Source organism: Rhinopithecus roxellana, chromosome 7 (assembly GCF_007565055.1).
Source record: "Rhinopithecus roxellana isolate Shanxi Qingling chromosome 7, ASM756505v1, whole genome shotgun sequence".
Taxonomy (NCBI): Eukaryota; Metazoa; Chordata; class Mammalia; order Primates; family Cercopithecidae; genus Rhinopithecus; species Rhinopithecus roxellana.
The window spans coordinates 150136721-150149741 of record NC_044555.1 but is presented as its reverse complement, the minus strand read 5'-3'; the positions used below and the strand labels follow the sequence as shown (position 1 = coordinate 150149741).

Genomic DNA, 13021 nt, shown 5'->3' with positions numbered 1-13021 from the left:
ACAGAAATCTGGTATTACAAATATTCACTATTTCTAATATTATTTCTAATTTCTAATATTATTTCTAATATTTCTAATGTGATATTAGAAATATACAGTAGAAAACTTTCACAATCATGTTGATACCAAAATTCTTGTTGCTCTTCACTTTAAATAAAGGAAAGCCTTAAAAATTTTATGCATGTAGAACTTCCCATGAGTTTTGAGATTGATGCTATTTCAACAACTTTGAAATCATTTTAAGGATATTTTAATGACAGAAGCTAATCCGTTCCTTTCTAGATGAGAGAGAAAAAGAAATTTGCCTGATTCTTCTTAAAATATTTAGAAGTGTTTCAGAGGAAACAAAGTTGAGATTTATGTGATTGGTTGGTCATAATTTAGTATCCAAGGAGCCATAATAATGTTAAGTACAGAGCTGAATACTGCCAAGAAAGATCCCATCTGGTGCAGTGGGCTACACCCAATGGGAGAAGGACAAAGAGTTTGGGAAACCCTCTAAAAGGTGGAAACTGAGCAAAGAAGATAACCTCTTGCGCAGAAAGACCAGTCCTGACCATTCAAATGATGCCTTTATTGCTGTTTCATGTAAATATCGCTTACATGGTCCAGTGGTTATTCTGCAGCTAAAATTGAACTCTGAGTATGTTTGTTAAAATAATAGAAATGAAACAGAGAGGCAAGCAGGGTATGTTAGAGCTGTAACAGAGAAGACTTGCAAATTCTGTTATTTTGCTGGCTCTAATCCCATAAAGTTACATCACCAGAAGAGTAGATTTCAAGGAATAAACAAGCTTCAGGTAACTTGCATTCATGTCTAATTTAATTCATGAGGCTTCAGTAACCCCTAAAGCATGCTAAGTTTATCTGTATTGGTCTGGAATTGCTTGTGACCTTAAGTGACGATCATTAGTTGTCTGAAAATGGGTAGCCCTTGTATTATCAGTGAAAGCACAGTTGAGAATTTTTTTTTTTTTTGAGGGGTTGGGAGGAATCCATTTCGGATATTTTCCTGGCTCACAGAATAAAAGCAAAAAGTGAGGAACTCAAAATTATCTGACTTAATTTGTTTTAGAAAGAAAAAAATAACCCTCTTATGTGTACTGATTAGAGTGCCTTTGTAGCAGAAACCTGCTTTGTTTTCTGCTTCCGGATTGTTACTTTCAAAGCTCCATTTTAAAACTTTGATAAAAACAGTGACTTGCCTTAGTCTCACAGGCCCCTTGGGCTAACTCAGGGTACCTGGGAATTCTATAGCCAGGTTAAACAGATAACATGATGCTGGGCGCAGTGACTCATGCCTGTAATCCCGGTGCTTTGGGAAGCTGATGGTGGAGGATTGCTTGAGGCCAGGAGTTGGAGACCAGCCTGGGCAAAATAGTGCAACCCCCCCACCCCCTACCGTCTCTACCAAAAAGAAAAATAAATAAATAAAATTAAAAACCTGATAATATGAGTCTGATTGTCACAGCCTGGAAGAAAGCTAAGACTCCCAGGCACCCTTGCATCTTACATCGGTCCTGACTAACCAATTTACAAGGTAGACTGATAAGATAAAAACTTATGTTTAAACATTAATGGCTTTGGGGATACATGTATTTCCACAGCAGTGTTGAGACTTACTGGGAACTTCTGATTTTGGTTAATTATTTTATGTTTTTTGTTTATAGACACATACTCACAAAAGGCACAACCGAGACTTAATGGACTCTTGGTGAAAAAGTCTCCTGATTTTGCATGAAATCAAAGATAGCTTTTTTTTTTTTTTTTTTTAATAAAACCAGGGACCACCTTGATCAAGAGGAAACACCTGAAAACTCAGGGACACATGCATTTTTGCCAGGGTTCTGTTTAGAGAGCTGTGAGGGCTTTGGGAAACCCTGAAGGCCTTGGAATTTGTGTGGTCAATTGAGTATAGACGAAGCATAATACTTAGAAAGATACAGGGAATCTTGTGTGCTATGCTGTTCTGGGGACCAACTGTGTTAAATGTAAAATGTGAGGAAAATGTTGAGAGTGGTGGCTAACACCAGGTGATAAAGTCATGCAAAGCCTGTTCAAATAGCTCACAGAAATGTTTGAAAGGGGTTATGCTGTATGTGGTTTCTTGAAGATCCATTTACATGCGTGGTAAAAGCTCTTGGCCAGGAAATTCTGAATCTGATTATCAGTTTTAATTTTACTATCAAGTCCCTGTTTCTTTGAATGCCAATACAATTTCAGGCTAACTTTGAGAACTTCTTTTTCTTTTTTCTTTTCTTGTTTTTGAGACCGAGTCTTGCTCTGTCGCCTAGTCTGGAGTGCAGTGGCGCGATCTCGGCTCACTGCAACCTCCACCTCTTGGGTTCAAGCTATTTTCCTGCCTCAGCCTCCTGAGTAGCTGGGATTATAGACATGTGCCACTGTGCCTGGCTAATTTTTTTTATTTTTAGTAGAGATGGGGTTTCGCTATGCTAGCCAGGCTGGTCTCAAACACCTGACCTCAAATGATCCACCCACCTTGACCTCCCAAAGTGCTGGGATTACAGGTGTGAGCCACCATGCTCGGCTGAGAACTTATTTTTCTATCCATGTTCTCTTCTTCTATTCACTTTCTACTTATCCAAGGATGTTTCTTGGACCCTTCTTTTCGGCATTCTTTAGCAGTTGCTAGCATTCTTAGCCAGACTGTTTACATACAGGCATCTTTTCCTCTTTTACCTCTATCTACCCTGAGTAGTTGAACAGCAGCCACCACTGTCCATCTCTGGGTCTTTCCTTCATCAGTCAGGGTTCCTACATGAAATAGTTGGCACACCTAAATTGGAATGGCTTGAGGAAAGTTTATTTACAAAGGGGACCATTTACAAAGGCTTGGGCATGGTTAGTGAACCTCAAGGGATACTGCAGTATTATGGCACTGGAGGAGCTAAAAATACTTCAGACAGGACCAGGGAAGACAGCATGTAGGGAACACTGACTTGAGAGTAACAGTGACTTCTGGTTGGCCAAGGGATCCAGTCATCATGAAGTGACCCTGGAGGAAGGGAGCAGAGGCAATCAATATCCTGATATCATTGTTCTCCCCTGCTCTGATCTCCTGCTGGTGTCTTCCTTTGGCTAAACCCAACAGAAAGCCAGAGGGCAAGGGGGTTCTCATAGGCACAAATCAAGGTTGAGAAAGGAGCTCAGCCTTGGGAAAAGGAAGTGATATGGCAGGCTTCCCATAATTTTATGCACCAAGGAATCTAGCATTATATTTCTGTAGTTTTCTTTTTCTTTCTTTCTTTCTTTTTTTTTCAGAATGTCACTTGCAACCTGCAGGTGTACCCAAGGAGGCTTATGTGAGGACCCCAGATTAACAAATCATGGCAGTGCAGAGTTTCTTCTGAATGGCTTTCCTTCCTGCTCTGTTTGTTTCTTGCTGTCTTCTCAGAGCAAGGAAAGCCGGCAGAGGTACTTTGTCCCTGCTGCAGCACTCTTTCCTCATGCCTGTTTTGTGGGCTGCTGTGTGATATCCACTCCTACAGTACTTTGGGAACAACATCAAGCAGGGCATAAGGCTGTGGCCCAAAGAAAATGAACAAAGCACTGACTCAGTGTGGAAAGGATTAGGAGCTTTGGCTTCCTAAATCATGCACAATGCTTTCTTTTCCACCCAAATTGTCCTGGGGTTTTTGCAGCACCTCGTATGGTGCCTTGTATATAATAAATGCTTGGTACATGTTTATTGAATGAATGCATGAGAGGAATTGAAGAAAACCTTAGCATTTTTCTGTTAAAGACTAGCACTAGATTTCTCTTTAAGCCAGTGATTTCTGGATTTTAATGTGCATTGGAATCACTTGAAAGGCTTGTTAAATGCAGAGATGCTAGCTCCATCCCTCGAGAACCTCCAGTTGTAACAGGTTCCCAAGGTGATTGTGATACAGGTGGTCCAGAAACCACTCTAGGATTTTCCTTGTATTACTTAAACACAGTTATAATAATCTTCATTCTCACTCCTTTCTCATTCTTAGCCTCAGATATCATTCCCTGGGTATGTGGTATCACCTACTAGTAAGATATAACCTCTTTCCATTCAGATTCTTATGTCTTTTGGAAAAGAGCTCTAATATTTCAGATGGTAAATATGGGTCAGAATTTGTGTGATGTTCATTCGTCATGCATCTGCTGAGTAACTCTTCGGTGCAGAACCCTGTTCTAGGTGTTTTCAAACATATCTGTCTTTCTGTTGGCCACCAGAGCAGTAATAGAAACATGTGCATTTGCAATATCATTGGAAACAGGAACCCCTAATTTATTGTCCCACAAAAGTTGTTTTACAAGTCCTTCATCTCCCAAGAGGTATGCAGGTAATAAAGCAAGTGAAATCAGCATTTTTTATGCCTGGCATAAATTGTTATTTGTTTTGGGTGAGTAGCCATTTACCAGGCTGTTTTACAATTTGCGGCATCTTGCTCACTGGGTCTTAAACTGCCTTACACAAATCCATTCATTAAACCACTAAATGCTCTTACAAGATCAGTGTAAGTGGTGCTTAGTTTGTCAGATGGGCAAACTAATCTTTAAATGAGTTAACTATTCCAGGGTTTTGGGGAGTTGTTATACCTCTTGCTTTTTATTCTGAGACTACACAACTTATCATGTTCACACTACCAGTCCCTTACATCCTAGTAGCTAATCCTTCACTGTTTTATTATTTCCATCATTTCTATTTAAAAAAGCAAAATCTCTGAGGTTGTTTATAACATTCAGATGCCTATAAAAAAGATGATCAAATTTTTGAAAGGCAGATGCAAAACCAATTAGGAGAAGTAAGGTAGACATCCCTGGCATCCAAGGAGGTAACTGACTGCAACTAAACATTACATTTATGTTGAAGTTTTTGAGAAATCAAGACAAAGCAGTAAGTACATCAAGTGATATAGTTTTCATTATTCATTAAAGGAAGGATCGCCATTTGACAGGAGAACTATTATTTTCTGTTCTTTAATGTTAGAAGAAATTAACCTAATAGTATGTGACTATTGTTTACAGAAGATATAGAAGAGTTCCTTAAATATAAACTTTCTATACCAATACTATAAAAACTATGGACATAATATTTAATTGTAACTCAGTGAAAACATTACTACACAGAATAATGATCATATTAAACAATAACCATTTATGGAGCATTTATGTATATCTGGTACTTCATGTACAGTGTCTCTTTGAGTCTTCTAAATGGCCTTGTGAAGGGGGTTTTAGCAAACACATATTACAGATAAAGAAATTGAGATTTAAAGACATTAGATATCAGATCCAGGGTCACACAGATGAGGTGGCAGATTATAGATTATTACCTCTCCTAATGACTCCAAGTTCAGGCTGTTCACTGCAGTCTGCTATAGAAATAAAGAACCTGGAGCAGTTGTTCTTAACTGTGGGGTGATTTGGCAATGTCTCTTTGGAGACATTTTTGGTTTTTTCCCTTAAGTGGGGGTCACTACTGGCATCCAGTAGATAAAGGGCAGGGATGTTGTTAAACACCTTATAATGCACAGGACAGCCACAACATAGGATTATGCAGCCCCAAATGCCAATATTGCCAAGGCTGGGAAGCCCTGTTCAAAGGGCTGGTTAGTTACATTGCCCCCATACTAGACCCCTCATCATCATATGTTTCAAGCAAGTTTCAACAGCTGCTGAATTCAGAGTTGAATTCTCTGGCTTAAAGTGACAAATTTGTGTTGTGGATTAAGGAAATTTTCAGACACCAGAAAATATACAGGTTGGAAAGTTAAATATTTGTTATAAAAATGGAGTTACCTGAATATCATCCAGGCAGGTCATTTCCTTCCTCCAGAGGTACATGGATGCTTGTAGGCAGGCACCCACCTCACAAAACAGAGAATAATTTCTAAAAAACAAACTTTAAATCTATTTAAACTGTGGGATTATGACAGTATTTACAGAAAACTCCATAATATGTGCCATAAAGCTAGAAATGGTGAAACACTTTAAATCATGTGTTTCCAACTGGCCATCATGACCATAAAAGACCTGTAAGATAATTTTTTTTTTTTTTTTTTTAAAGAACGGCATCCTGGTAGGTCCATAAGGCTGAGTTAGCTGTGCGACATAAATTGAGGGAGCTGAATGAGCTGGCCTATTGAGTAATTTTATTTTTAGTGCAGTTGATGCTCAGTTATTCTTTCTGAAAATAATTAGCTAACAGGTCAATGCTTCACTCTCTCCTGCTCTTCATTTTCTTATAATTATGGCTTTCCAGTTACTGCCCTCCTGATCTTTACTTTTATATTCAGGTCAGCAAGCATTCTACATCTAGGTTGGTCATATGTTAAAAATCTGCTGGGATTCTTCTTGACCAAGTGTGGAGAGTGACAATGTATCCATTGTGTCCATGGCATAGTTCTTCATTATATGTACTGAATCTTCTTATCAGTCTCAGAGAGCCAGGCCTGTGAGTGTCCAAGGTTGAGCAGATCAAGTGAGTTTGCAGTGTCATCTCCACAGGGCTCTTTTCTCAGAGGCATAGTAGGTCTACTAGGGTTTGTTCTAATTCACAAACATAACACTCTTCCTTGTTGAGGCAACAACACATTTTCTTAAGTGTGCCTTTGCTGCTTCCTGACCGACTAGGGAATGGATTCACCATCCACTAGGTATTTCAGATGCATAATTTATGGTTCATGGTGTAGCACAGCTGCGGATTCTGTCAGGACATACAAAGTATTAGAAATAGCAGATGGGTGCCCTATAGCTGTACCTTATGCATTATTCTCTATTTCATGAGAAACGTTGTGGAGTTTTTGGATTGCATGCTTAGTGCATTGGATGGTAGATTGATTTAATAAATGCAAGAATCATTTTACACATCAGCACTTGAGCTGAAAGTTTTCATGTTCTTAGTATAACTATACTCAGAGTTGTATTAGTGCTCACTTTCTGGTTCTCACTTTTGTCTTACCTTCTATATTAGTTAGGGTTCTGCAGAGAAACAGAACCAATAGGCATATCTAAATCTATAAATATGTAGAAAGTTTTATTGTAAGGTATGGGCTCATGTGATTATGGGGGCTGAGAAGTCTCATAATCTGCCATCTGCAAAGTGGAGAACCAGGGAAGATGGGAGTGTAGTTTGAAAGCCTGAGAACCAGAGAGCCAATAGTGTACATTCAAGTCTGGGTCTGAAGTCTTGAGAACCAGGAGCACTGAGGGCGGGAGATGATTAATGTTCCAGCTCAAGCAGTAAGGCAGAGAGCAAACTCAACTTCCTTCTCAATTTTTGTTTTATTCAGTCCTTCAGTGGATTGATGATGCCCACCCACACTGGGGAGAGTTATCTGCTTTACTGAGCCTACCAATTCAAATGCTAATTTCTTCTGGAAACACCTTCATAGACACACCCAGAAATAATGTTTAACTAGTTATCTGGGCATTCCATGGTGCAGTCAAGTTGACTCACAGAATTAAACATCACACTTTCCATGCCCAGCTACTGACTCTCCTCTTTTTCTTTGAATATGTTCATCTGTTTTTCTCAGATAAAACTGACCTGGGTTCTCTGGTCCTGATAATCCTTCCTATTTTAATTGCACTACTTCAATTTCTGCTACCTTTGCTTTTTACAGTTGGTTAGTAGACATCTTTTAGGAGTCAATATACAGAGTGGTTAAATTTCTAGGCAGGCTCTGGAGCTAGACTACCTGTTTTCAGTCTTAGATCCGCTATACTTTTTACCAGCTGTGTGACCTTGGGCGAGTTATCTCACTTCCATGTACCTCTGTTTTTTTTCCACCTGTAAATGAGAATATTAGTAGCACCTTTCTCTTATACAGTTGTGATGATTTAAACAGTTAATTAATGCCAAACACTTAAAACAGTGCCTCATGAATAGTAATTGTTCAGTAAACACTAGCTATTATTATTTTACTTTGATTTTATAAGAAGAGAAAGAAGCCTTCTGAAATGATGACATTCTTTAGAGGCAGTTTTAGAAATGTAGCTTCTTCCACCTTGTCTGTAGTGATGCATTTAAGATAAGTGAATGAAAATGTTAGCTGTGTCAGCATCCAATAGTGGGAACCTCTCTGCAATGTTAAGTTTTATTATCTTTAAACACAAATTTCTCTTCGCCTTATTCCTACCCTATTGGCAATCTAGCCACTGTTTGCCTCATTACGGAGCTGATATCATCCTGGCGCAGAAAGATTTTTAAAATCAGATCTGTCACGGTCGTAAATTATCATTCTTTCTTCAACCCAGCAGCTCCACCTTCAAGGACCTAGAGGGCAACAGCCTGAAGGATAGTGGACATGAGGAGAGTGACCAAACTGACAGTGAGCATGATGTCCAGCGGAGCCTGTATTGTGATACTGCTGTCAATGATGTGCTGAACACCAGTGTGACCTCCATGGGATCTCAGATGCCTGACCATGGTAAGGACTGGTTGGATGTAAGTTGCAACAGTAGACTCCAAAGAACCCAAAATGTTTGTAGGCATACTATACTACTTTGCTTAATGAGTGTATTATCAAGGTGTCTACAGAGCTCACACCTCAGCAGCATCTACAGGTTTTTGAGATGTCTTGACACCTAGCCAGATTCTTCTTTGCCCTCCCTAAGTGGATCCTCTAGGTCTGTATAATGTTCAGGCACTTCAGAAGCTTACTACATGTACATATTGCATACATTTTCTTCAATAAAACTACACTAAGCTCATAGGAGATGAACAGATGCCTTCTCTCCAGGAATAAATGCCTCTTTTTGCTTTAGTACATGAATTCAGCTGATCAATTGAATTGCATAGAACACAACACTAATGAGACCAAAGGGGTGGGTTTTGTTTCCTTATCAGACTGGTTAGCTTTACCCAGAGTGAGACTCTATTCTCTGACTACAGATTGTGTACTATTTACTGAGGATAGAAAGTACTAAACTTCCCATTTTGTCTATGGGGCTGCTATGCCAAATCCCTCCCTCTAGCTTCCACACAAAACCATGCCATTAGTCATAGGGGAGACCAGGGTAAGAGAACGTGGCTGAGTCAATGTAAAATATTCCATTAATGTGAAAGGCACCTCAAAGCACATGTCAGGAGTAGCATCCTCATGTATGAAAAAGAGTCTATTTCTGTGAACTCAGAACTCAGCCACACATGCTTTATCAGGAGGCACTATTTAAAACTTTGCTAGGCAGAAACCAGGGTATAAAAACATTAGCAGAGTTCAGCTAAGGCAGAATGTTTAGATGGACTTGGGCACAAATGTCATTTTCAATATTTTACTGATGCAAACATGCTATGCAAACATCCTGTCTTTTTCAATTAAGAAATATGAATTCAACTTGGTGGTTAGGCTCAGTGAAGCTTCAGAATGCTTGGCTACATCTTGAGAAAAAGCTAGACTCAAGCTCAGCTGGAAGTCCTACTGCTATAAGACTTAAAGATGAGAAAACAAAATATGGTGATTATGTGCTGGTCTTCAGCTGTTTCATTTCACTGTAAACATCATTAAATGCTTTTGTTTTGGTTTTGGAAATAAATCCAAAGGAAAAAAATGCACTATCTACAAAACAAAATATTTTTCATGGAAAAAAAATTAGTCACTGTAGATTCTATTAAATTGTCTAATCCATCCCCTCCCCAGCAGACCCAAGTGTCAAAGTCTATTATATAGAGAGGTCACTATGAATTGTGCACTGCTGCCTTCCCTAATTGGTGAGTGGTGACATCTGCAGAGATAATACACTTTCTGGGAAACCTCACTATGACTCAAGATGAAAAAAATTAAACACTTATATAACTGAAACAGAGGCAATTTAATACTCAGAGGATTAGCAGTATGACACAGGATGCAAACTGATATATATCATTTACTAGTTGTGTGTTTCAAAGAAGTGCTTTTTCATTTATATCAAGAAAGGGTTTTTTTTTTTTTTTTTTTTTTTTGAGACGGAGTCTCGCTCTGTGGCCCAGGCTGGAGTGCAGTGGCCGGATCTCAGCTCACTGCAAGCTCCGCCTCCCGGGTTTACGCCATTCTCCTGCCTCAGCCTCCCAAGTAGCTGGGATTACAGGCGCCCGCCACCTCGCCCGGCTAGTTTTTTGTGTTTTTTTAGTAGAGACGGGGTTTCACCGTGTTCGCCAGGATGGTCTCGATCTCCTGACCTTGTGATCCGCCCGTCTCGGCCTCCCAAAGTGCTGGAATTACAGGCTTGAGCCACCGCGCCCGGCCAAGAAAGGGTTTTAGTTAGATGCTCTCTGAAATGAAATGACTCCAGGAAAGGAAATAGTCATAATTGATTTTCACTTTATGCGTGGTTAGAACAACATCTGTTTTAATTTTTTGTCACATTTCTCTAGGAAAACAGTATCAGGGAACTGCAGCTAGTTTTTTCTGAGAGTTTCTTACAAATTGGATGTATTACATATATATGTATTTATGTATGTGTGTGTGTGTATATATATATGCTATGTAGATTGGATAATAAGAGTATTCTTTTTTGTGAATGCATACCTAAATTTTATTTCAGCTTAGTCATTTGGGTTGAAAGTAGAGACCACCAGTCGCCATATAGGTAGAGTGACCACATAACCCAATTTGCCTTGTATACCTCACTTTACATCTGTGTCCTTGGCATAATCAATAATGAGAATATTCTAAAGGAGATGTGTGGCAATACTGCAAGATTCTCCTACATATAAGATGATGATTTTTACACACACACAAATGCATACGCACACACACACACTTTTTACTGGGTCATTTTGGTAACACTTTCACGTTTTCTTACTATTTGATTTGCATGTGTATATCTTCATTTTTTCTATTATTCCAGCAGTGGTTAAACCACTTGAACCAACCCTTGAGTGAGTTCTTTTCAACGTGTGTGATTGCCTAAGTTTAGGTACAAAAAGAATTTGGGCCTTGTTTACGCCTCAGTCTCTCCCTTGTGATATCCCACTACTTCTGAAGCTTTCTGTGATCATACTTGTGTGTCCCAAATCAACTTCAGGCTTGCCACACATACTCCATCACCAGTTCACTTGGACTGATGACTGCAACCTCAAAAAAGAGGAACAATTCCAACAATTAATATTTCATAGCATTTTACTATCTGAAGTCTGCATTTGCATAATAAGTATATCACATGTTATCTTAAGGTACAGTGGTTGAAATGCAGTCACTGGGTGATCCACCATGCATGCCTGATCTTATAACCATTTTAGTTAGATTTGTCCCAGGGTGACATGGTATTGTTGCTTCAAAGGATTACCAGTTTAGAAAGGTGAGATGGGAAAATAGAATCTGCACTGGACTGAGACCTGTACTGAAAATCTCAAGAATTCCTTGAGGAGAAAAAACTAGTCCCCAATCCCCTTGGTTCATTGACACTGTGATAGGAATCTTAAACCCAAGTGTTCTGAAATTCTTGGAGTTCCAGAGCAACTATTCTTGAGGTTTGTGTAGGTGTCACTGGAGCAGAGTAAAGAATGTAGTGAACTTGTCAGGCTAACTCTGATCCTGATATTTCTTGTAGTCCTGCCAGAACCACTCCAAAGTTGGGCCAAATGTATCCAAGAAGAGTGTGCCTTACACCTTTGTTTTGGGGAGTTTGGCTCACCTTGTCTTTCATGTCTGTAGCTCTCTCTGTGACTTTTCTAATTTGGATATTAGTACTGCATCTTTCCTTGCACATATGTGAACACATGATTGAAGGGGAATCTCAGAATTTTCAAAATAAAGATAATTTTGTGCATCCGTTAATTTTTCCTTTGAGCAGGAATGGGTTGTTCAAGGAGCTGATACTGTGTTGCCTGTGTTTGGGGTAAAGGTATAAACTATATTTGCTCCTCTTTTTAAGAGACACCCGGGCCCTGTGCTTTTCCACACTGCCAAAAGTTTCTATGGGATTTGTCCTTAAGATTTTATTGTAGCAGAAGAATGATCGGTGTGAATGACAAGTGTCCTTTGTGACTCTGTGTAAGGGCCCGAATTCCTTAATTTTCAATAACCCTTCTCTGAGAACATTCCTAGAGGTGGGAACCCAGAATCACTATATTTAATGAAGAAAGGAGAATATTATATTCAACAAAAGAAGGAGAATATCTTGAAGACTTCTTTTTTTTTTTTTTTGAGACAGAGTCTCACTCTGTCACCCAGGCTGGAGTGCGCTTGTGCAGTCTCTACTCACTGCAACTTCTGCCTGCTGGGTTCAAGTGATTCTCCTGCCTCAGCTTCCCGAGTAGCTGGGACTACAGATGTGCACTACCACTCCCGGCTAATTTTTGTATTTTTAGTGGAGACGGGGTTTCACTGTGTTGGGCAGGCTGGTCTCGAACTCCTGGCCTCCAGTGATCCACCTGCCTTGGCCTCCCAAAGTGCTGGGATTACAGGCGTGAGCCACTGCATCTGGCTTAGAAGACTTTTGAACTCAAATGGCAGAAGTCAGGTATTTTAGTCACTAGGAAGTTTGGATTATGTGTTTCTTTTTCAATTTTTAAAAATGTCTAAATTTACTTATTATTTTGTTTATAATTGACACATCATGATTTTACATATTGGTGGGGTACAGTGTGATGCTTCAATACATGTATATGTTATATAGTAATATAATTATTAAATCAGGGTGGTTAGTATATCCAGCAACCTCAAACATTTATCATTTCTTTGCAGTAATAGCTTTTAAGATCCTCTTTTTTAGCTATCTTGAAATATACACTACATTGTTATAAGCTATAGTCTCCCTACTATGTATAGACAGCAGAAGGATTGTGTTTTGATTGTCCAACCAGACACATTCGTGAGCTCAGTGAGGGTGGAAATGAGACAGAATGACAGGAATTTCTGCTTTCTGGATTACTGTCAATCTTGGTATTTCTCTTGACATGCCTAAGACCAGGTCAGTTGGTTGATGAACTGGCTAAGCTGAATTTTCTGGTTGCCAGCTGACTGAATTACAAATTCATTTGTTATCCAGTGCCCATGAATTAATACGTTTCAGTTTGTCCTTATTATTCAGCTCTTGTTGTAAT

At 39.2% G+C, this 13021-nt stretch overlaps 1 protein-coding gene across 3 annotated transcripts in view; it reads left to right on the top strand.

Annotated features, from left to right (window-relative positions):
* The window catches only part of PCDH19 (protocadherin 19), a 112302-nt gene that overhangs the window by 57413 nt on the left and 41868 nt on the right, over positions 1-13021 (top strand). For 2 of the 3 annotated variants that reach the window (XM_030934033.1, XM_030934032.1), the window contains one exon: positions 8254-8426. In XM_030934033.1, the coding sequence (XP_030789893.1) occupies positions 8254-8426 (173 nt within the window). The remainder of the gene's footprint in view (positions 1-8253; positions 8427-13021) is intronic. The other variant, XM_030934035.1, reaches the window with a different exon arrangement.